This window comes from Phycodurus eques, chromosome 8 (genome assembly GCF_024500275.1).
Source record: "Phycodurus eques isolate BA_2022a chromosome 8, UOR_Pequ_1.1, whole genome shotgun sequence".
NCBI classification, from domain to species: Eukaryota; Metazoa; Chordata; class Actinopteri; order Syngnathiformes; family Syngnathidae; genus Phycodurus; species Phycodurus eques.
In genome coordinates, this window is record NC_084532.1 from 20,216,515 (window position 1) to 20,242,655 (window position 26,141).

At 39.1% G+C, this 26,141-nt stretch overlaps 2 protein-coding genes across 3 annotated transcripts in view; one reads left to right on the forward strand and one right to left on the reverse strand.

Annotated features, from left to right (window-relative positions):
* The window catches only part of hcn2b (hyperpolarization activated cyclic nucleotide-gated potassium channel 2b), a 34,503-nt gene extending 27,996 nt beyond the window's left edge, over nt 1-6,507 (forward strand). The window contains exons 7-8 of the mRNA XM_061683142.1: nt 2,017-2,181; nt 5,633-6,507. Of these exons, the coding sequence (XP_061539126.1) occupies nt 2,017-2,181; nt 5,633-6,507 (1,040 nt within the window). The remainder of the gene's footprint in view (nt 1-2,016; nt 2,182-5,632) is intronic.
* Nucleotides 6,508-11,928: 5,421 nt separating this feature from the next.
* The window catches only part of polrmt (polymerase (RNA) mitochondrial (DNA directed)), a 45,290-nt gene continuing 31,077 nt past the window's right edge, over nt 11,929-26,141 (reverse strand). For both annotated transcript variants that reach the window (XM_061683973.1, XM_061683972.1), the window contains 6 exons: nt 22,636-22,688; nt 21,298-21,396; nt 20,823-20,895; nt 18,760-18,851; nt 17,926-17,999; nt 11,929-14,995 (listed from right to left, as the gene is read on the reverse strand). In XM_061683973.1, the coding sequence (XP_061539957.1) occupies nt 14,946-14,995; nt 17,926-17,999; nt 18,760-18,851; nt 20,823-20,895; nt 21,298-21,396; nt 22,636-22,688 (441 nt within the window). In that variant the 3' untranslated portion in view covers nt 11,929-14,945. The remainder of the gene's footprint in view (nt 14,996-17,925; nt 18,000-18,759; nt 18,852-20,822; nt 20,896-21,297; nt 21,397-22,635; nt 22,689-26,141) is intronic.

The window sequence follows — 26,141 nt, forward strand, 5'->3', positions numbered from 1 at the left end:
AGTGGAAGGCAGGAGTGGAAAAAACTATTAAAGACACAGTAGTTCTACTAGTGCATTGAATTGTCTTACTAATAAGGACAAAGAGCATACTAGTACATGGACCTTAAGCTGGATAGCAAGGATATCGAATAAATGCTCAAGCGGCGTTCCATACAGAAAAGTACTTATACTCTGTACTTAAGTAGTAGAAGTACATTAAATAATACGGTAAAAGTAAAAGGAGTGATTAAATGCCTCTACTTAAGATAAAGTAAAAAAAAAAAAAAATAAAAATAAAAGTACAGTCCGAAATGTACTTAAGTACAAAAGTAAGAAGGAATTTTTACCGTTCACATTCCTCCAAGTCGCTGCTGGCCCCAAGATCTCAATTAATGAAAATCTCAACTGTTATTGACTTTTATTTACGTGTCATCCGCACAGATTAAAAAAAGTAATCAGCCCAAGGAGCAGAAAGTACAGATACCTGTTTTTAAATGTGGGTCAATAAAGTAAAAAGTCATCAGAAAATAAATACTCAAGTAAACCTGAAGAATCCACATAAGTACAGGAATAAAGTATTTGTACTTCGTTACTTCCCACCACGTTAGAATAATGAAAAGAGCCACGTTCAGCATATCGCTTGATGCAGGTGCAGCCCATTAGAACAACACAATAGTGATGATGATGATGCGGCCATTTGTCATGTCTCGGCCGGTTTTCATGAGTGTGCACATGGACCGTTCGGACGCTCCCCACGGTTTCTTGACGCGTGGTTGTCAAGACGACAGGGTGTAAAAGATGAGGAAGAAGAAGAAGAAGAAGGAAAGAAGAAAAAAGTGAACGTGATGGAGCTTCGCACGGCCGTCTCCAAATATAGCGGGTGCTCCATTAACGGCGCCTGTCAGCGAGGCGCCACTCACAAGGCAGCAGGTCAAAGTAACCGCACACCAGCGACCCATTCACGATCCACTTTCAGTCACCACTGGGCCGAGCCCTGCCACCTAATAGCGAAGAAACGCAACTAATAGACCCCACCCCCCCAGAAAAAAAGGTTTATTATTGCCCACTCAGTATATAAATAGTTAAACCAGTGATTTTTAAAGTAAGGTACAGGCTACCTCTAGTGGTGTGCGAAATAATCACTGCCTACACGGTACAGTTCATCCATCCGTCCATCCATTTTCTGAGCTCACTAGGGTCGCGGGCGTGCCGGAGGCTATGTCCAGCTATCATCGGGCAGGAGGCGGGGTACACCCTGAACTGGTTGCCAACCAATCGCAGGGCACATACAAACAAACAACCATTCTCACTCACATTCACACCTACGGGCAATTTAGAGTCTTCAATGAACCTACCATGCATGTTTTTGGGATGCGGGATTGAACCCCGGTCCTCAGAACTGTGAGGCAGACGCTCTAACCAGCCGCCCAGTACAGTTCAGTTGTATTTAACTATAAAATATATTGAATTAAAATACATTTATTTAACTGTAAAAATATTGAATTAAAATGCATTACATTTTAATTCAATATTTTTGAAGTCATTTTTTTATTTTTTATTTAAGGTGTTAAGGTTCAAACTGTGCCTAATGTTACAGTGGCTTACAATAATATGAAATAAACCCTCGGCTTCATTTTTGATAAACCCTTGCCAGCTACAGTATTTTAACATTATTCATAAAGATGGTATTTTAAAGTATTTTTTTTTAGGTGATACTTGATGTAAAACGTTTAAGAATCACTGGTTTAAACTGTAAATATTTCACAAATTTCAAACTCATTTTACCCTTAAAATTGCACATGATTTGATTCAGAAAAAAAAGTTTAAATGTAACTGCTTCTGCTTCTTTATCATTGAATAAATATAATTATGAATAAGCGATACAGAAAATGGATGGACGGATATTTACTGTTAAGAGGCTGAAATTTTCAAGTTAAACAAGGTATCTTAATGATTGATCGATGATGAAAAATTGTTACCGATTAATTTGATCATTGTTACGCTGTCACATTACTGACTTGCGTTTTCTTTCTCCAGAGATCTGTCTGCTGACTCGTGGCCGACGGACAGCCAGCGTGCGGTCAGACACGTACTGCCGCCTGTACTCGCTCTCTGTGGACAACTTCAACGAGGTCCTAGAGGAGTACCCCATGATGAGGCGCGCCTTCGAGACGGTCGCCATCGACAGGCTGGACAGGATAGGTGAGTCACGATTCACGGAGGGGTGGGAAATTTTCGGGTATATTTCTGGGAACATTCCGTGGGAAAGTTGGGTAAAATTGACCCAAATCACTAACCCCTAGGACTACTACTGTTAATGTATTTAGCAGTAATACAGTTTGGCACGGGAAACATCATCTCTCGGTAATCACAGGCAATTCCAGAGAAAATCATCATTTTAGTGAAAAGTGTCGTACAAAACGTAGTCCTGGGGATTTCGCTACCCTGATATGTTTAAGACACGGGTACAGTACAATATCTTCATGAAAGTCTGCGAGTCATTCACGAGAGAAAACGAAGCATAAGGAGTCGCCGCGCTAACTGACAGTTGTGATGAATAACGATGAAGATGTGTGATGAGGGGAGCATGGAAATTTATTCACAAGCGGGTTTTTTTTTCTTCTCAATGTAGACGTGTCATGGCACTGGAAACACCCTCTTAGCATATATCACACCTTTTCTCACATTCATTTAAACTCATTTTTTCCCCCTTGATCGAGGCACGGTTCAGCTTTTGCATACATACATACATACATACATGTGACAATAAAGAAATGCAGACATCTGAGGACATACTACATTTATAAGAAAGTATGATGGAACAAGCAAACAAACGTTTCTTATTATAAATTAGGAGAATTTGTGGGTTAAATATTTATTTTATTACAGTTATTGTACTCTGTTGTGCTATCTGCATGCTGAAGAATTATAATTTATTATTATTACTATTTTCCCTATTTTTATTATTACATTTTCACATTCCCAAAATTCATGCTCCCACAATTCCATAAGAAAAAAATGGCATTGAAATGAATGGAGAAATTGTACAAATCGAACCTATCCTGCCACATTTCCCAACAGATTTAAGCCATTTCAATTGCAAACAGTTCAGATTCTTAAGGACACCCTGTGAACCTACTTTTCACATTACACAAATTCACACATTTCTCACAATTCAACATTTACCATTAGAAAACAAAAATTGCATTGAAATGAATCGAAATATTGTACAAATGTAACTTATCCCTCCACATTTCTCAGCCGATTCTAACCATTTCAAATAATTCCTGTTCAGCTCAGTAGCTGTAAGCATATTCGCATTTGATCTATTCTCATTAGAATACAACAGAGTACCTTAATACAGGTCACAATATAAAATTCTTATCAATCTGCTTTAGCACTTTCGCAACTCACATCGCTATCTTCCGTGTGTTAGCATATGGACTGTTAGCATGTTAGCATTTGATCAAGACTCGTGAAAAATTTGCACTTTCATACAAGGAAAGATGAAAAGAATTCTTATCGATCTGTTGTAGCGCTTTCGTTACTCAGATCACTATATTGCTATGTATTTACATATTGACTGTTAGCATGTTAGTATATTATCAATTCTCATCAAAAAACTAATAGCTAGCTATATTTCAGCATTCCCCCCCATTCCACATTTCAGTTCATGGTTAGCTCTTCATCATTTATACATCACTGTAAAGCATTCTAAAGAAATTGCATTCTATAATCTGTTTTTACAATTGCATGGCAGGGCAGATAAAATGCTCTGGGGGGCCATGTATGGCCCGCAGGCTGTATGTTCCCCACCCATGCTTTAAACGTTCTGTCCCAGAAACTTTAGGAGTAGATCGTCAGTCATGGCCATGTTCACAAATGACCCCAATGCCCCATTTCACGCGTCCACTCTCCTTTACCTATTTGCAAAACACCCGGCCTCCCCTGTCCTCCCATCTGTTGCCATAGCAACCACATTCCACACATGAGCAACCGCCAGTCAGCTTGCATATTTGGAGGGTGTGTTTAAAGCGCTAACCCAACCAAAAACACACTCTTCATGTGCACTCAATAGACGACGATCATCCACAGTGCCTTCTTTAGTTGGGCTATATGTGCGTTGTGTGTGTTTGGAACATTAAACAGCAGGCTCCACCAGTTAACAATATTCCGATATCAGCATCTGTTTTCAAAGCTTACGACACGCTTCAAAGATTTCCCTCTCAAGCATCTGTGAGCATGAATGCTTATTGAAGATCCATATGCAGCTGTCAAACCATAATAACACATACACGCAAACAGACGCTTTTGGATTTATTGTTTGTGAGTTATTTCTAAAACATTACATCTTACCAGTTCCTGTCATTCAAAAATATTTAGTTATATTACAATATGCTTACAATTAGAATTACTTTTGAGTTGTGCACCAAAACAATGGCAGTTGTTGCGAGAGTATGACATTTAATGCATCGTCAATGCCTAAGCAAAAGATGACAAATGATCGTAATCTTAGTAGGGCTGATTTCCATTTAACTTGTGTACCTTTTTTTTTTTTTTTTTATTTTTATATAAACAAAATCACACATTAACTATCCTACCCCTAACCATATTGTAGACCTAATCCTCATCTGAACCCTAACCAGACTCTGACCCTGTCCCTGACATAAGCATATTGGAAAAGACCCTAAAACTGATCTATTGCTTTAAAAAAAAGAATAATAATGTTTTGGTGAAACCTCTTCATCAACAGATGAGCCCTGCGACAGGATTATCATCAACCTTTTTGGCATGTTTGACATTTTCTGCTCCCCGGGGTAAGGTATGCAGCCAACCCCATCTGTTTTACTGAGAGTTTTGTTAAACAAACAAAAAAAAAAGACAAAGTAAGGTCACCAAACACACTCTGAGGTCCTCCAAGGAAAACGATGTTCTCAGCCTTTTGCACTTGTGGGGAGCCAAATGGTTTGTTGATTTGCATCACGTCTGCAACATATTTAATTGATTAGACCAGTTTTTTTTGTTTTTTTTTGCCTCATCTGTAATGGACATTTACCAGAGCAGGCTGACACATGCCTGTGTCATGTCTTTTTCTTTAGACGTTTCTTGAAACAGCACCTAGCTCGTTGGCCAAGGCAATTTATTGGACTCTCTGGTGCACGTACTGTAACTGTCAAAAATGGTATGTTACGATGTGGCCGTCCGTCTCAGGAACTGCCATGTTTGTTGGAATTCCTTGTGTACCGCTCTTGTCTGTATCCTGGTCACAATCTCCGCTCTTCTTGCAACGACTACAACTACAAAAAGACATCTCATGCTGTCTGTCGGAGTGAAAGTGGTGGAAATCGTGGCAACAGTGCACGTCAGCTAGCGACGATGGATAAATGTTACAGAATTCAATTGAATTTGGTTAAGTTCCTTTCTATTAATTGATGAATGCATATTTAAGTTGAAACATTCCAAAAAAAGAAAGTTCCATTTAGGTGTGCACAGTTATTTTAAATTGGCATAAGGATTTTAAGAGGGTCCTTGTAAAATAATTCTCTCTTGCAAGGTGCCCCTGGACCCGAAAGGTTTGGAAACCCCTTCTCTCACCGTGGGGCCATTCGTTACCTTAGCAACAACACTACCTGCATTTTCTTTCGCATTTCAGGTAAGAAGAACTCGATCCTGATGCATAAAGTTCAGCACGATCTCAACTCTGGGGTGTTCAACAACCGCGAGAACGAGATGATCCAGGAGATCGTCAAATACGATCGTGAGATGGTTCAACAGGTGGACGTGCCACGACCGCAGCCCTTGTCTATAACGCCGCCTCAGCACAGTGGAATTTTTACTCCGCCGGGTTCCTCTCAACAGCCCCAAAGTTTCGCTATCGCCAACTTGCAGCAGGCTGTAGCCATGAGCCTTTGTCCGCCCACGCAAGGGAACTCGGTGGGGGCCGGGTCGTTACAGTCTCCCAGGATGGTGAGGAGATTCCAGGTGTTGCAGAATATATCCAGCCCCGCCTCGCCGTTGCATTCGCAACTCCTTGCTTCTGGTGGCTTTGCTCCAGTCCTGTCCAGCCCCTCGGTCCAGAGCCCCCGGTATTTACCTTATGGATCCAGCATCCTGGCTGGTCCCGCCGCGGGCTCCCAACTGTCTTTGGTCCAGCAACACACGGCGAGCCCTGCGCACCACCCCAGCACGCGTAAGAGCACCCATTCCTTGCCAATGGAGAACCTCAGCCAGGACACCAGGGCGCTGTCGGCCTCTCAGCCCTCGTTGCCACATGAAGGGATTCACCCGGGAGCCCCCAGTCCAACCCCATCCACTCGTGTTTCCTCTACTTCCATCGGACCCGCTCAGACCCCATCGGGCCACGCGGGTGTCTGCAGCGCCGTACCGCACAAGATTGTGCTGCCCCACCAGATGTCAGCGGGGGCCTTCGGCACAGGTGCAGCGTTCGCATTAGGAACTCCTGTCGGGGACTTTGGTCCGTCCCAAGAAGGACTCCATCGTGAGCCTTCCGGAGACGGAGCAGATTAAAGTCCGATCCCGTTTATCCTCAAACTTGTGATCGTGATTTCAGCCTTCTGGAGTTTATGAGGGGCTTGACATGAACACGAAGGAGCTACGGTACTCCAGTTGGACGGTGTGAATGTATGAAATGAGTGACTGGCCGAAGTAGACTCTGATACAGTAGTTAACTTTGGACTCTTCTGCATTGAGTTCTTTCTACTCACAGACATAATTAAATGCACAGAATCATAGCATAGCGTAGTAGCAACCTCCCAAATCTGCCTCATTTGTCCACCGTAGTTCAAAATATATGCTTAAGTATCCTTGTACCCACTTTGTTTGACTGAGGACTCGAATAAGAACAGGAAGGGGAACCTGCTTCTGAGCTTCTGCCTCACTTTGCTAGCTTTCAACGCCATGGTGTCATAGGGATGTCTCTCTTTAACATCCATTATACAGGTCAGTCCTCTAGGCTCTAGGTCTCATTTTCACCACTTGATTAGAGATTTTTGCTATGACAGAGGTACCATAATTTAAATTCGTACCATGACTCAGCTTGGAAATCAGTTTCATCTGATTTCTAATTGTGAGTGAGATGCTGGGCGGATGTTGTGAGGTTCTGGACTGCGTTGAGCATATCTGAATTCGATCGTAGCTCCAATTTTTACAGCAAAAACAAAACAAAATATCGACCGAATGACAGCTTTTTAACTCCTTGGGCGAGAGGCGGGGTACACCCAAGACTGGTCACTAGCCAGTCACAGGTTGTAGCTCTTACACCATCCATCAATTTTCTGTAGCGTTTAGCCTATTTAGCATAACTGGGAGCTGGGACCTATCCCAGCTGACTTAGAGTGAAAAGGCGGAAGTCAATACCAGTGGACCCCTACATACTGAGCACCTGTGGATTCGCCTATTTGCTGTTTTTTCCCAATTTATACTTTTTTTTTCCCATTTCTTTACTTATTTTTTTGGGAGACCCAATGCCCAAAAATCTTATTAGTGATTTATCCCCGCATATAAATATTTTACTTTTTTTTTTTTCCCATGCAATTATAATGGGAGTCAATTATTTGCAGATTTTTGCAATCCGCAGTCCAGTCCCGTCCCGAACTCTACTGTACCTCTTAAATCGCACGATAGATAGGACACTTCACCTCACCTGTGACCCGAAAGAAAAAATAGATTTTGTTGTTTTTACATTTTATAGTGGTTGACCTCTTGAGAAATGTGTATGGCAGTTAATGCATTTTTTAAAATACTTCCCGGAACAGATAGTGTTCAACTTCAGAGGTTCCAGTGAATGACTCCTGTATTGGTTAAGACCTTTCATGTGCTTTCAGGCTGAATATTCACACATTGCCTGCAAGACGAAAATATATTTGTGTGACCTGCCTTCCAATAGATGAAGTCGAAAAGAAATGATTTTTGATTTCCTTCGGGGCTTGTACAGCAGAGCTCAAAGGGCAGTAAATATTGGAATTCAATCAACAAGGCGGCCTGATAATGTTTGCTGAAATTGCAAGTAGGCGAATACAAAAATATCAGATGGGAAAAGTTTCTAAGGGAGGATCACGTGTCAGAGAAGGCCTCAGTCAGTCAGGGAGTGTGACGGGCCACAAACAAAAAATCACAAATTACAAAAAGACGAAGCTGGAGAATAAACCCAGCAAAAGAGGTTGTTTCAAATTGTGTATTTTCAAAATCTTCATATTCACATCAAATTGTTCATACTGATGATGGCGTTGATTTGACAAAATACTGACTGATGTTCTTCAGTCTTGTAAGATTACAATTTATTTTGCCCAAATAATGCGCTCCTTTTTTCCATAATTAACAACTTAATTCCTGTAACTTTCCAACTTTATTCTCGCAAAAATTACAAATATATTTTGTCATGTTAGTTTAATGATTGTAAATTATAGTATTCAATATTCTAAGTGTACTATCACCTTATAATTGTGTATAACCTTTTCCTCACAATATTAGGACTCCATCCATCCATCTTCTTTACCGCTTCTCCTCAGGAGGTTCGCAGGCGTGCTGGAGCCCATCCCAGCTATCTTCGGGCGGGAGGCGGGGTACAACCTGAACCGGCCGCCAGCCAATCGCAGGGCACACGGAAACAAACAACCATTCGCACTCACAGTCACACCTACGGGCAATTTAGAGTCTTCAATTAACCTCGCATGCATGTTTTTGGGATGTGGGAGGAAACCGGAGTGCCCGGAGAAAACCCACGCAGGCACAAGGAGAACATTCAAACTCCACACAGGCGGGGCCGGGATTTGAACCCCGGTTCCCAGAACTGTGAGGCAGGTGTGCTCACCAGTTGTCCACCGTGCCGGCTAATGTTATGACTCCTTTATCATAATCTTATTTCTAGTATCAATGCGACTTCATGTAAAAATTATTACTTTGTTCTCGTAAAACTATGACTTCTTTTATTATATTTGATTGTATGTATTTTTAAATCTCATAAAATAGTGACCTTATTCATGTGAAATTGAAACTTTTTCTGGCCATATCACAAAATTATCATCGTAAATTATAACAATGTTATGACTTATTTTCTCTGAAAAATTCATGATTTTTTCTCACGTAGTATTATGGTTTTTCCCCAGTAATTTTAAAATGATAAAGAAAATCTTGTAATTCTTTGTCTATACTTTCATAGTAAAGTGATGACATTTGTTTCATAAAATGACCTTTATTTGTCACATTTTGAATGTACTCCTGTAAAATAACTTTTCTTTCATAAAATTATTGTTATTATTTGTTTGTAATATTTGAGTGTTATCCTCATAAAATTATCACTTGTTCCCTCTTAAAACAACTTTATTTCTAATATTTTTTATTTATTCTCATAAAATGTTAAGTTTTTCCACGTTCAAATTAAAATGTTATTTCTAAGTTTTTGAATTTTTATCATGCAAAATCATTACTTTCTCCCCTATTGAATTTAAGACTTTATTCATAATATAGTTTTTATTAATTTGAGTAAAATTAGGACATTTTTCCGCTTAAAATTACACCTTCATTAGTAATATTTGAATTGCTTCTGGTTTATTGTCATTTTCTTTTCTTTTCAGTGTGGCCTTCATACTCGTAGGTCAGTCGAGCACAAGAATGCCCCCCAAGCAGTGCATTTCATCCAATCGTCTAGCCGTCAACATGTAAAACAATTCTGACGCGCATCATTAAAATGTAAATCCAAGTCTTCACTGGGTTAAAGTGGGTCCAGCCCATAATGAGTGGAATGTAAACACTGTTTGGATCAACAGCCAAGTGCTTCAGGCTGCGTGTGGCGGCTGAACCGCGCCATTAATGCCTCAATAAGACTTCATCGGACGCCACCGATTTGTGTCCAAAAGCATTTAGGTTGCCGTCCAAGCTTCTCGCTCTCTCTGTTTGCGATGGGACGGGGCATTCCATTCAGCTCATCATCTCCCTAATGCCTGCACCATTACTGCCTAATGACAGTGGAAAATGGAATCTGTTTGGGACTCCTATTAGTCTCCTTCCATTGGATTTCATTATTCTGTACCAATAACTATTTCTTTCCCCAGTGATGACGATGATGACGCTTTCATTTTGTTCACTTTTCAGGTCAGTTGTGTTTTTGTTTATGCCCAAATTATACCCAGCGGAACTGATTTCTGGGCACTTCAAATTATCCATAATTTAACGTTGTGTCCGCCGTTTTGTCAGACTACATCATCTTAAGTAGCATTAAAGAAGGTTCTAAATTGTCCATAGTTGTGAATGTGAGTGCTACCTCTTGTTTGTATATATTCGCCATGCGGTTGGTTGAGTGTACTCCGACTATCGCTCAAAGTCAGCCGGGATAGGCTCCAGCTCACCAGCAAACCAAATGAGGAAAAGCAGTCTCGAAAATGGATGTATCGAGGATACAATACCAAAATGTGGTGTGGTGCAATAGGAAAAGAGGGTGGCTTGAGTTAAATTGATAGTGAAAACCAAATGTATCCAAATAAATGAAAGAACAATTGAGCCACTGACACCTAGAGTGGGCTCACTCCATGTACAGAAATGAATAGAGATAAGGCATGTTGTTCAGATAAATGCTGGTCCACTCAGCACTTTTCTTGATTCATCAGCACAACACTGGGCCAACTTCCATTTCCAAGCTGGCCACGCCCATGAAAGCAGGCTTCAAATTTACGGTAGTCGTGCTTTTGGTTGCCAGTGCTTCTGCATGTAAATACAAGTGAATGTTTTTTATCGTCTTTCATAAAATATTGATAGACTTGACGGATGTTTGGAATCAAAATCTGAGGACGACCGCAATTTCTGTAAAAAAAAAAAAAAAAAAAAAACAATCCAGAAGAAGTAATCATTGCCATATAAATCATCAAGTGAGAAATCCACTAGATTTGATTAAAGCCATAAAACTTGAAAAAACTCTCCTGAAAAATGATAAAAATGGAGTAAGCCTACTCGAGTTCATAGTGGCTCAATTGTGATATAAAACCAAATAATATAAAGATTAGCTAACCCATTTTTTTGTTTTAATACATTGCAGATGGAGAAATAATTGCAAATATGAAAGGTTTATGACAGCACATTTTGTCATCTTGTGAAATGCTAAGTAAAGGCAGTAACACTAAAATGGACACCATGCAAATTTTTCCTCTCAGCTTAAAATGATACATTTTTAAAAAAAAAATTACATCCGTTTTTTGTAATATTACATTAGTCTCACAAATATTTTTCTGAATATTTTTACTTTGTTTTTCCTAAAATTACAACTTTTCCTCATAATTCTGTATCACCGCTTTGTTGTCCTAAAATTACATCATAATGAAAATCCCCCCCCCCCCCCCCCCCACTCTTAAAATTATTTTGGGAAAACATTCCAAGTTTAATGACCTGATTTAACAAAATTACGGTTTTGCTGTAATTTTTTTGCTGACTTGCTCATTTCAAGCTCACATTTCTCTTTGCTTTTCCACAGCAGCAATAGAACAACAATATGCAAATGTTCGACCAATGGCAGTGAGGCAGTGTCTTACATAAAAAGAAGTTTCCTATTGCTGTAAATTGGAAATCAGAGTTTTTTCTCGATACTTTATTTGATTATTGTATATTTTTTTGCATTTATCTACTGTGCAATCCCATAATGAATTGTGCATACCTACATCGTGCCTAGCATTATACTGTAGTCTCCACATAATATATTCTTTGTGTGTGTGGCTGTACAATATAAATGCATTGTCCCTTATATTCCATATGTCAGTGCAATAGAATAAGAATAAAATAGAGTTGAGTACAGTTATTGTGATTTCCAATGCTTCCTGTTCCCAGAACTCGATTATGCATGTCGGAAAAGCACAAAAAATGTCATGTGGCTCATTTTTTGCAAAACTTTTTAATGCAATAAAGGAATGTGATGGTGAATACAAGAATCTGTTTTTTTTCTTGACAAATACATTTTTCTTTTCTTGGAAAATATGACGTTTTCCAAAAGCATGTCTTTTTTCACCCCCAAAATCATTGAATTAGTGTTTAACCTCTATTACATTTGTACATATAACATATGTTTCTAAGATTTACATCATGTTTTTGTCATATGACTATGCTAATTAATTAATTTTTTCTCTGACTATTCTAATAAAAAAAAAATATCAGAATCAGAATCATCTTTATTTGCCAAGTATGTCCAAAATAAACATTTATAATCATAATTTTATTAGCTTTAATCTGATAATACATACACATATATTTATAGTTAGAATTTGTTTTATAGTAAAGTTAAAACTGTATTAAGGTCACAGATGTTGTACCTGAAAATCCATTGTAGTTCATTTCAAAGGGTTCTTCCAAACCAAACTCTTCAAACTAAACCTTTTTTGAGCAAAAAAACTTCAACAAATGTTCACATAATTTTAAGAACTTTCCCTCATAAAATTACATTTTATTCATGCCACAACATGAGTCAATTCTCTTAAAAATGGTAACTTCTTGTAAAATGACATCTTTACATTTATGCTTGTAAAATTATGACTTAATTTTTTAGATGTCTTTATTATCGTAAAATTTAAAACAGTTTTCTTGGAAAATAAGGATATTATTCTCTTACTCTCTATTATTCTCCCAAAAATTACTGTCATATGTTATGACTTTATTCTTGTAAAAAACAGGATTTTGTGAAATGTTACAATTTTACTCTTGAGAATTTACAATTTATTGTAATTTAAGACTTTATAAAAATAAAATAAAATTGCTCTACTCAAGAACATTTTAAGAAAAAGGTATATCTTAGTTTTTCTCTTTTATTAAGATTTAAACAATTCCCTAATTTAAAATTTAATTTGACCAAATATTTTATACATTTTACTTTAATACTTTAAGACAATTGCCATTTTTTTACTACTACTATAATATTCTGTCATTGAATAATATAAAAATAATACCCATGTTCATGTTTTATAGCTTCTGACTGCCCCTATTTTGTGTTTTTAATCTATGTAAAATTAACATGGATGGACGGAAATGTTTGAAAGTACTTTTAATATACCTTATTTAAATAATACAAGTTTTTTTATTATTATTTTTTTTTAAATTGCTACACTAAAATGACAGCTAACACCATATTTTGCCTTAACTGTTCTCTGCCCTTGTGTAATTGCCTAAAGAAATAAACCAGAGGCACAGTTCCAAAAATAATACATTCTTCATTTAATGTAAGCGCTTACACACACACATAAAACCAGTGACTTTCAGTTTAGGATTATGACATTTGCTGCCACAGAACCGTCAATCCCCGTCACAAACTAGAAATCATCACATTTTGTAAAAGATGATTTGAAGTATAAATAGGAGGTAAGCAGACATGATGAACTGTGTTTTGTCAATTGTCATCTCGTCGTACTAGAGCAGCTCCAACTACCGGAGAGAAATTCCTTGTGTGTGTTTTTGGACATACTTGGCAAATAAAGATGATTCTGATTCTGAAATACAGTACGAGTGGTGTCCCCAGGTGCAAACAGCTCAGTTGTTCGGCCACGTTGGTCTTAAAAATGCATTGCACACGGCATCTGAAAGCACTTGTGCTATTTTTAAATGCCCTGTGCTGAAATATTCCAGGTAATACAATTTTTTTCAAAAAAGAACAAAGATGTGAGCAGCGGATGCTTTTGTGGTGACTCTTAAAAGAGGAGGCAGGCCTTTTAAGATCTTGGACAGCTTGATAGGACATGCAAGTATACTTTTACTTGAAACAACACTTTTGTGTTTTGGGACAACTGTCACATCCTCCTAGTACAAAGGAGTACTACAGCTGCACTGAGAGGGGGAGAAAAAAAAAAAGATACTACTACTACTGGTATTTTTATGAGAGTAAAATGTTAAGGGAATAAAGTTGTAACTTGACAAGGGAAAAAGTTTTTTTTTTTGGGTGGGGGGATTTTTTTCTTCAATGGTCAGAATATGACATGATAAAAGTTCAAATTTAATGAGATTGTAATTTAAAGTAAATTTAAGTGTCAAACCTTTTCTCACTCTCTCTCTCAAAAAAAAGTATTTTCCAAGAAACAGTCCTGTCATACAATTTACTTTTTTGTTTTAATATTACGAGGTTAAAATTCAAAACCTTGTTTTTCTGTTTTTTTGTGATTTGCATGTAAAAAAAAATACTTTTTGTCTCATAGTATACCCACTTTAAAAAAATAAAAACTTTGACATTTTTTTTCTTTAGTCATACAATAACAAGAAAATGCTCTGAGATTTGTACCAGTCATAACATTTTTGCAGTTTTTAAGGAGAATTCAATCTTTTTTCAAGAAAAAAAAGTCAAAATATCACAGGATTAAATAAAAAATAAAACTAATTTGTTTTAACTGAATTTGAAAACTCCCAGTCATTAAAATACTTTTATTGTAGTAAATAATTTTGTTTTTTTAATTCCCTTGAAAAGTGTCCTTTTTCTAAAGAAAAAAAAAAGTTTTTTTAATTGAAAATATGCAACTTTACTCTCATAATGTAATTAATTTTTTTCTTCCCAGTGCGGTGAAAATGTTTATTATTTATGAGTTTTGTGTAATAACAGCTCCTCTCAGGTTTTTTTTATTTTTAGAATGGCAGAGTGGACCACCTCAAACGCTCTCGTGTTCTGATTGATGGATGAAGATGATGGTAGGTTAACACTTGGCGGGGGGGGGGGGGGGGGTCTTCACACACCTGCCCGCCCACCAGAAACGCACACCGCCAATCACTGCTACTCGATGAGCACAAGTGCAGCTCTCGTCCTCTGATGCAATCGTTTTGTTATGAAAACGCCGCGTTTCCTTGATTCAAGTCTTTCTCGGCGTCCTGGCCTTTAACGCACAAGAGCCCATTCAATCAGGCTCAGCTTCCAGGATGCCAAACATCCGAGAGGCAGGAAAAAGCGGGCGGGGCGTGGTCTGGAATCAAGATGCGCCGTGAAGACTCCATGGTGGCGCTCAGCTGAAGAAGTAGATGGATTTTTTCACCTGGCTGAGATCGAAGGTTCCTGGAGAAGAACGAGAGGGACGGATGGAGTTTTTGTGTCATATATATGTGCAACCATCAAATCATTACAAGTGGACATTTAACAAGGAAAAAGAAGTTTCAGCGAATTTTAAAATTGCCATGTTTTTAACTACTTTTTTTTCCCCCAAAAAAATTATCAACTACTTTTGTGAAAACTGAAAATGTAAATGTTTTGGTCATATTCTTTGATATAAGATGTTTCTTATGACTTTTTTAAAATTACAGTCATAATAAAAGAATAAAATGTAAATTTAATGATGGAATATGGAAAATTATACTTTTCACACAATTTCAAATACATTGTCAAGACATTCATATTTGTGATAAAGGAAAATACATGAATAATGTATTCAAAATCACCACTTTTACTTGATATCAAAAGAGTACGCTGCAATAGGAAAGCAGAAACAACAATCAATCAAACAATTTCTATGTACAGTATTATGCACACTTTGCAATATATTTACTTATAACTTCATTAAAAGTTATTTATAACTTGTTTTATAAATCTTTAATTTCCCGCCAAATGTAGTTTTGACAACAACAACAACCAAAAAAAGCTTGGGTATTGGTGTTTTAAGTATCAAAGCCCACTTTGCTCATCATGAAAGTGCATATTTGTGTCCAGGATGACATTTGGTCCCATTGAGGATCCGGACGACCTCCCTCTCTCGGGTTATGCGCGGCCAAACAAGAACAATAATAAATTCAGTAGCCGTCCCAGTGAAGATTAAAAGGATCCATTGAGTTGCGGTATTAAATACACCTGACTGGGCCACGTAAGCTGATTATGTAGCGGAGGAACACAATTAACAGCAATCACTTTACAGCAGCCAGCTGTCGGTGCTCAGCAGACGGTAGTTAGCGTGCAGATGAGATGGAAAAGGAAGAGGGGGGCAGTGGGGGGGGGGGGGGGGGGGGGGGGGGTTGGTTGGGGTTGTGTAAGAGGACCTCCAGCAACCTGACTGTCTGTGTGCCGTCTGCATGGCAACCATCACTCGGGAGGAGGCAAAGACATACGTGGAGTCATGCACCGGGGATGGGTATGATAAATCCATTCATCTATTTTTCAAAGAAGTTTGTCGCTGATGTGGAGAGGTGTTCGATCTAATGTTTGCAGCGAGCAGTTTTGTCTTGTGTAATGGCTACGTCTCCAAGCCCGAAGGTCAAATGGATTTCAATAACTGTTGGCAATTGATTCAGGGACCAACTAGTTTGCTGCTGAGATGGACTGTCACAGAAATTGAAAAACCAAGAATATTGCATTACTGTGTGTATCTACAAAAAATTGTGGGAAATGAATTGAGGTGGGTGACTGGTTGGCACATCTGCCTCACAGTTCTGATGACCGGGGTTCAAATCCCGGCCCCGCCTCTGTGGAGTTTGCATGTTCTCTCTGTGCCTGCGTGGGTTTTCTCCGGGCACTTCGGTTTCCTCCCACATCCCAAAAACAGGCGTGGTAGGTTGATTGGAGAGTCTAAATTCCCCGTAGGTGTGAACGTGAGTGCGGATGGTTGTTTGTTTCTATGTGCCCTGCGATTGGCTGGCGACCGGTTCAGGGTGTACCCCGCCTCTCGCCCGAAGATAGCTGAGATAGGCTCCAGCAGTATACAGGCAAGTCCGAATTTAGAGTAGTGTCCCTTCACTGTAGTACCATGTTTTGTCACAACATGCCAGGCAGTACTGAGCTCTACTGGAAGAGCAAATGGGTCTTCCAAATGGACCTAAGAACCAAAGCATACTGCCAAACTGGTCACAATGTGGCTTAAGGATAACAGAGTCAGTGTTTTGGAGTGGCCATCACAAAGCCCTGTTCTCAATCCTACTGAAAATTGATGGGCAGACCTGAAAAGGCATGTGCAAGCAAGGTGGCCTAGCCAGTGAAAAACGTACTTGGCGAATCTATACGTTGGTGGCTGTAAACTGTTGGATTCCAGTTGAAGAATATAAAAGTCCATGGCAGTGAATGAGTTGAGAGCAAGAAGGAGAGACAGATAAGGTCCCCAATTTACCTCCAGTAATAGTCGTTTCCACCGAGCAGAGAGAATATGTGTCTGTGGGTATTGTATGCTCTATTTGTATGTGTTGCTGTGAGTATCAGCTCTTGAAAGGTTTATAATTACCTATGCTAATTTGCGTGCGCCTGTCTATGAAGTTTCACAAACTAGCAGACTATCGCTAGATCAGATGACATAATTTCGTTGAACATTTTAGTGGCTGCATATAGAGTGCTTAATTCTTTTTTTTGTTTTATGTGTCACTTTTACAGTAAACGTCAACTGGTAGTGAAAAACAGCTTGAAGCAAACACACTGGGCCTCTTATTTTGAGGGACTGTGAGTGAGATAATGAGAAAAGATGCCAACAATTATTTTTTAATGTGTTTTTGATACATTTTAGTGTGTTGTAAATATAAATATAAATGGTAGGGGTAAAACTATTTGATCTCTCAATCACTTGAGCTTTCATCTTACGGTTAGTGTGGGTGAATTTTAGGGTTAGTTCTGATTACATTAAATTTAGATTCAGGTTTGAGATAAGGTTAGCTGGGTTAGTTTCTTTTATAACAAAGCAGTAATTCATCCATCCATTTTCGGTACCACTTCTCCTCACTAGGGCCGCGGGCGTGCTGGAGCCTAACCAAGCTCAAAGATATTAAAATAAATAAAACAAATAATCAATGACGACTTTAAACAACCCAAAGCCATTAAAAGCACACGTCACTCATGAGTGAAGCAGAAAATGGATGTTCAGTGAATTCCAGCGAAGCGGTTCGCTCCAGCGCTTCAGGCTATGCGGATGCTCTTCCAGCCAATTAGGACAAACACCACACAGCATGTTCAATGTCTGGGATCAGCAGCTGCCCTTTGCGGTGGGCCAGAGGTTTAGAAACAACTGCATGCTAACTGACCTGTCTGTGGCACTTTGGCCAGCAACAGCATGAGCCGCCGGTCCTCCAGATACTTTTTGTTTTTGCTGTCAGCCCTGCCAAGGAAGGGGAAGAATAAAAAGTTAATGGCTGGGAAAACTGCATTAAAAAAAAAAAAAAAAACATCATAGCTAAGCCACAATAAAACTCATTTAAGTCAGTCCAGTGAGTTCCAGACTTGGATCTCAATGGGATCTTTCTGTACTCAGCCAGAACAATCCAATCTAATGGTGTCGTGGAACAAGAGCGAGAAAAAAAAAGGGAAACAGGGAAACATAGGGACTGCTCACAAAGAACACTTCACAATGGGCTGCAAACAATCATTTTGGATACAGATTGCGACAAAAAAAATTGCCTTTTAAAAGTCTACTTATCCATGAAAAACATCCCTTTGTGGAGTTTGGGTCTTCACAAGCGAGGTAGCAGGCAATTGTGTAAAGGATACGATGTCCAATTATCTCAGGGAAAAAACTAGGAGATGAGCAGAAACCTGCCTTGGGCCAGAAAATCAAACATCGAAGAAAAGGCAGGGAGGAAAACAATCTGTCAAGCTAATGCAGTAGATATAATACACAGTATTACCTTACCTTATTTCGCGAGTATACATGAAATGGGCAAAATCCTCTCAGGATGGCGCAGTGCTATTTTACACCACTGCAAACTACAACTGGGATAATATACATTTTTAAATACCACTCCTTAAGTTTCAATTAAAGTAAAACACTACCAGGAACCTATGATTATTTATCTGCCAAGATGTATTCTTTTAGTTGATTATGTCTAAACACCTTGCTGCTAGTGGGGTGTGGCACTTACGTGAGCCTGGAGCAGTACTTGTGGAGCAGGAAGTCAGACAGCTCTTGGAGGATGGGCTGATTGTGCAGTGCCACAAACTGCTCCCGGATGACCTACCAAAAGGGGTGCAGATGAACGACAACTGTACAGGAAATGTTTTAAGTCATATTTTTCTAGCATTCTTAACTGTCACAGAAGAGCAAAAAGAAGTAAACCACAGTATGATGAAAATAAAAGAAACTTAAATAAAGTAAAACTACTCACAGCTGACACGCGTAACGGAGAGGGAACAGGAAGGTGTTTGAGCGCGATACCATCATTTGTTTTATCAGTATTGCAGGAATCAATAAACCAAGTACATACAGTACGTCTTGTATATGTCCACATTATTAGCTTTGGTCACTTTGTCGATATGTATTGATGAAAAAACTGATACTCAAATTTGTCGGCTAGAGAAGCAGCAAAAATGTACTGTATCTACTGTACACTAAAAAATATAAACGTAACACACTTGGGTTTGCTCTTATTTTTTTCAGCTTTAAGACTTTTTCCATCCATTTCCAATTTTACTCAGATATTGTTCACAAATTCATGTTAGTGAGCACTTGTACTTTGCAGAGATAATCTCTCCACCTGGTGTGGCACATAAAGATGTTGATTAGACAGTACAAGTTTTCTATAAATAAGTTGATGTAAGGTGTGCCTTAGGCTGCCCACAATAAAGGGCCACTCTAAAATGTGCAGTTTTAGCAAACAGGACAAAGCCACAGTTTTGAGCGAATGTGCAATTGGCATTCTGACAGCAGGAATGTCTACCAGAGCTTTTGCCCACAAATTGAATGTTCATTTTTCTACTATAAGCCATCTCAAAAAGCATTTCAGATACATTTGCACTACTGTACATCCAACGAGCCTCACAACTACAGACTAGGTGCAAACACACCAGCCCAGGACCTCCACATCCAGCGTCTTCACCGCCAAGCTACTACAACCATGGGTTTGCTTACCCAAAGATATTCTGCTCAAACTCTCACAGCGGCTCATCTGCACGCTCCTCGTCCTCATCGTGGTCTTGACCTGACTGAAGTTCGTCGTCATAACAGACTTGAGTGGGCAAATTCTCACATTCGATGGTGTCTGGCACGTCCGAGAGGTGTTCTATACATGGATTAATCCCCGGTTTTCACTGTACAGGGAAGATGCAAACAGCGTGTGTGGCGTTGTGTAGGTGAGTGGTTTTGATGTTAATGTGGATCGAGTGGCCTATGGTGACTGTGGGGTTATGGTGTAGGCAGGTTCTGTTATTATGGACAACAAACACCAGTTGAGGAACACCAATTGGATGGATTATTTTGGCAGAGAAGTGCTCACTACTTAGACTTATGTTATGTTCGTTTCTCAGGAACAGCAACAACGTTCCTGGGTCAATTTTACTTAGGGACTGTTCAAACCTTTTCCCCCCCCATATATAATACAATTTTGAGTGTGAGCGTATTATCTGACATACAGTATTTGTTGTGGATGAGTGATATTGGTTTGTTCAGAAAACTGCCTGTTTCTGCTTCACCTGCTTGAGCGTTGACTAATATGTTAAATACTTCTTCCGCTGGCGCCGAGTTCAATTACCAGTGTAATTAGGTGGGTGGACCCCAGCGCATCAAGAGACAGGGGATTATGCAAGAGGATAATTGTACTCAGGAGAGGACCGCTTGGTTGATTCGGTCAAGATGGCATGAGGACATAAACTGCTTCGCTGCTCTGAAGCTACAACTGCTGGAATATCAGATACAGTATCCCATTTGGTTCAGTGCTATTTTTAACAAGGATCGGCTAGAGAGGAGTAGAAACAGCTTGTCCGTGTGTTCAAAACACACATCCTTCAGCTCCATTTGAGAACAAAATGCTGAAAGTAAAGACGGGAGAAACTGACTGACACGCGAAACCTGCAGCATCAAGAGGGGAATTCTACACCCGGCCGCTATCAGATCAGACAAGAGGATCGAAGGCCAGTGTGTTCGAGGGATGGTGGGAGGATTCAGACATTTGGGAGGGCAAATGCAGTGCAAAGTGGTGAAAGTGAATACCTTATTCATGGTGTCCACCGTAAGGGCGTGTGTCCAGAAACAGTCATGAACTGAGACGAATGTCAAACCGAAGCTTGGGGGAGGCCAGATGGAAATGAGAAAAGAAACCATAGACAAGGTTAAAAATTACAAAGTAGTCAGATTTTTTGTTACATTCATTCACAGGTAACCCAATTAAGGAAATACACAGACTGCTTTCCAAGCAACACTAGTCTGAAACATAAGGTATGGCCAGTTTTAGCGTATGTTTACAAAACAACCTGTGGCTATAATAAAAACTGGAGAAAAGGAATGACAGCTACAGGACTTAAGTGGAACAGCAATGACTAGTTCACGTGAACCCTGAATGTTTCTGAAATGAAAAACATAGCTTCTTGTGCCACAACATAGCTTCTTGTGCCACAATTGTCAATTTGCTAAAAATGTGTTATTAATTAAAAAGCTTTTAATTAATCAAATTTTTTTAATGACCTACCTGTGGCAGTGAAGTGCTGTCAACATCATGTGTGTGGAGTCTAGCGAGTGGATGAAGTTTGGCGGGAACGCGTTTTTCTGCTTCACTGTGTCTGGGCTCCTGAGAAGAGACAACCAAATACACACGTTTATTAACATGTGTCACACTTATGCATGCAGTTCTATCTGCAACTTTACCACATCTTATCATGCCTCATAATGAAACCTCCTAGGAGATTGTTAGCAATTCTATATTGTACAGCATAATACAGTATACGGTGGTTAAGTACAGTATATAGTATACCCAGTGCTACAAGGAAAGTTTTTGTCAGATACTTATTGAAAGAAGAAAAAATAGACTGAAATATTGTGGGGTGGCGGCACGTTGCAAGACGGGTTAGAGCGTCAGCCTCACAGTTCTGAGGACCGGGGTTCAATCCCCGGCCCCGCCTGTGTGGAGTTTGCATGTTCTCACCGTGCCTGCGTGGGTTTTCTCCGAGCACTCCGGTTTCCTCCCACATCCCAAAAACATGCATTAATTGGAGACTCTAAATTGCCCGTAGGTGTGACTGTGAGCGCGAATGGGTGTTTGTTTGTATGTGCCCTGCGATTGGCTGGCAACCAGTTCATGGTGTACCCCGCCTCCTGCCCAACGATAGCTGGGATAGGCTCCAGCACGCCCGCGACCATAGTGAGGAGAAGCGGCTCAGAAAATGGATGGATGGATGGATGGATATTATGAGGTTTGTTTGAATTACTTTTTAGGATCAAATCTGTTATTAATGTATTACCTAAGCAACGATTAAAATTACTAAAGCGGACATGTTTGGTAAAATTGACTTTTTAATGTTTGGATACAAAAAGTTGGGTCTCTGAACTGCCTGACCACCCATCAAGTGTGAAATTACTTTGCCAAGTAAATTGTGGGCTGCCTATTTCTGAAAATGTGCAACTGTATGCACAAATGGAACATTTTCTGCTTTGACTGTAGCTGGGAGGGAGTTCTCAAATTACAAAAAAAAGTCGCTATATTTTTCACATTTTGGAAAAAGTCCATAGGTCTGAATACTAAGTCTGACCAAACTGGTTAAATTATTTTATTTTATTTGTATGATTTACAAAAATAAAAAATAGCAAATAGTCAAACAGTATATTTATATTGATATACTGTAAAATAAACATTACTTAAAACATTGCTGTAACGTTAACAAAGGTTTTATGATGGCGAAAATCTGCACTCTAAAATGAATGATGTCATATTCAATTAAAGGTTGACCAGTACTACAGAACAATTTGTGGTAAACCTTCATGGAACCACTTTGCTCAGATTAGTCAGCCAAGATCTGGAAAAGACGCTCACTGTTTGGTGTCATGGCTGATCTGGAGGTTGAGGTATTGGATGGGGCTCCTGAGCTGCAAAAACAAAAGACACAGAAATCATAAGACTGAGCCATCATGGTGATCATGGCAGGATCAGACGCAACAGTCATCGCTAGGCAACTACCTCAACAACAAATGATTTTACAAGAGCACTTTTATCATTTAGATATTAGACCACTAAATGAAGTTTAGGGTCACTGCCAACACCCCTGAACCCTTGTTGTCTGTTTATTGTGTCATTGACTCAAGTTATTTATGACTTTAGTTGTTTTCTACCACCAGCTTGCTCACTGGTGTGATAAAAGCTTCCAACACAGAGTAGGCCATTGTTGGTCTGAAGCCATAATGACAATTTACCACAGCAGGCTGCAACATGTGTTCAGAAAATCATGTCCCGGTGAAGCAGCATGTGGCTCATTATCCAAAGTTCCAAAAAACCTTATTGTCAGATTATCCCCACCTTTTGAATAATTTATTGGGTTATAAATTGCAATGCAATTATAATGGCCGCCAATTATCCACACATTTTCGCAATTCAAATTCCCATAATGTTATGTCAAAAAAAACAAAACAAAAAAAAAAAAAAACCCTAAGTTTTTATATTGACCATAGAACAAGAAATGGACCGAATTTAAAGCTAATAATAAACTTTAAGATGCCTAATCGACATTAGGCATCTTCACATGGTTTTACTTTATTTTTGTTTAATTTTCTGGAGACTATAGCCTCACACCATAAAATGTATCTGAAGTTTTGTGTTTCTTTATTTTTCCCAGGCTGTTCCACCCCCCTGAAATTCTTACTCAGTGAGGATATTCTGTATTGATGAAGTGTGTTCTGCTTTGTATTTTTTTTTTTTTTGCAATGCCACTAAAGAAGTGCACAATAGACAGCAGAGGGTTTTGATAACTGTAGAACCATAAATGAAGCGTCATAAATGGAACTTACTACAGCGCTTTCTTGTCTACTCTCCATTACATATCTGTCATTCTGAGTGAGTAGTTTTTCCTCTTTTACTTTTATTATACATGGTTTAACTACTGTTTCCACTAGTATGGCAGTTAGAAATGTTATAGTTTTGACTGTACAGGTTAACGATGAATTCACTTTACATTTTTTCCTATGGGAAAAATGGAAGATACCAATCACTGAAGAGATTAGCGGTCCCGTTGTACATTATATACAGTATAAAGATTGATTTTAAGGAAGAGAGTAGTTCATAGTCTTTCTTTCACGATCAAATAAGCTTAACATGGCAGCCTAGAGAATAATATAACTGGCATTAAGGAAGGCAAAGATATTACAGAATTAAGGTGACGGGGGTTTACATGGATTAAGGTCTATCACAGCCACATTCAGCGAGTCACTAAGCAACTCACTTTGATGGTTCTAGTTGATTGCGGCAAGATGAATGACAAAATCACACTTTTATCAAGAAAATAGTTTGAAAAAAGTGCCACGGTGTGGGGAAAGGCCCATTAGTCTCTGCCACAGCAGTTATCTCATACATCAACGCTTGAGCAGGATTGTTCCGGGGGTGGGGGGGGTGGTCTGTCCATCAAGTTCCTCTTTATCTTTATGCCCTAGCACATCTGGAAAAAGGTAAAGGGGAAGCTTGATGTGAAAGGGTGAGGGCGAATGTAATGGAGGCTACCTTTGGTGTGACGAATGGAAGGCCAGGTACTAAAGGAGGTCATAATTTTACATTGTACTGTGCCCCTTTTCATTATAATGTGAGCGTCCATGATCTTTGTGTGAGACCTGCCTCAAAGCTATGATGAATGAGACCTTGGCTAACCTGGAGGAGCGAGGCGGCGAGGGAGGACGGGCCCCTGCGGTGGAAATCACCTGAGACCTGCCGTGCAGATGGCTACGTGTACAAAAGCAATCACTAACCACACAGAAGCAAGCTGTCCCCATTAATCACATCCAGTTAATAAAAGAAAGCTCCAAAAATGGTCATCTAATGTTGAAGTCTATGTAGTCACGCACATTTCGTTCTTTTGACCAAACTCTCTTCCTCGTCCTTGAAACTGAAGCTGCATTTATTATTATTTCACCTCAAAATGCCACGGGATCAACGGAACATCGTGTCACCCTTGGGAATGCCTCGCTCCGGTTCCGACGCCAGAGGAGGCGCAGAGGGCATCGCGAGGACATTTGGAGTTACACACTTTCCTCGCATTTGAATTTCTAAACCTGCCCGCTCATCTCATGGCCTGCTGCCTCTGACACAAAGTCAAACGTTCACACCACATGTAAAGTGATTCTTTAGCCTCGTTCACACAGAGATCCTGTAAAATCTCTGCATCACGCCCGTTACAGAAGATGCAATTTCTCCTCTTTCTTACAATAAACTAAATAGACAACTCTTGATGTAGCTTATAGTGACAGGCTATTGATGGCATAACAAAGCCCTATTGGGCGAAATTACCTGTCAATTCTTGTATAATTTCAAAAAAATGGTGAGTGTGTAGCAACACCAAATTGCATCCATATAAGATGCAGCAATGTAAATTAGCATGGTAACTCTCGTTACATTCAAACACAGTATATCTGTCAACTATTATCTGGCCATTATTTCAGATGTAATTGATTGCATTTAAGTAGAATTTTTGTAATGGAAATGACAAGAGCACGATACTACCTACAAAAAAGATCAAAACACATATTTGTCTTTTGACTTGGTGAAGCAGTCTGTTGCTTTTTATCCATGGATTTATTTATTATTTTGGAACACCTTGTTCCAAATAAATTATACACTTTTAATAATAATGACTCCTGCTTAGTGTACATGTGACAGGAGCTGCCGTGTTAGTCAGAATAACTTGTATACTGCATTCAGGGAATCTGCTCAATGCAAGAAATAAATATACATATACAACTTTTGGTGTTTCCCAGTGTTTATTTCAATAATACAAAAAAATATTCCAAAAACAATCTCATATCTCTGAAAATCTCTGGGTGAATTTTGACCCCATTTTATCTATAACTATTGGAATATGCTATGAAGTATGATTTAATGTGGGGGGAATGTAGCCTCGGTCCACATTGAATTTTTGTTAGTGGACCAGAGTGGAAAAAGAGGTTTCTGAATGAATGACCGCCCCAATTCACCTCAAGGGACAGCGCTTCCAAGAAAGAACCCGTGGGAGTCAAGAGTTCTGAATCAATTTCTGTGAGGATTTTCTGAAATATCAATTGTTTTACTGTATGCAAATTAGCACTGCTGTCGTGGGCAAACTTAACCTCTTGAGTGACTGACGTCTTCCCTTGAAATCCTATACCTCATTACTTATAAGGTTATCAGATAGAAATTTTTATTTTTACAAGACAAGAAACTAATCGTTTGAGAATAAACTTGTGGCAATATGAACATAAATTAGCATTTTTATGGAGAAAACTACTTTTTAAGGGACATAATTTGGGCAAAAAAAGTGAGAAAAAAATATTTTTATGAGAGACAATATGTGTAGTCAATAAGAA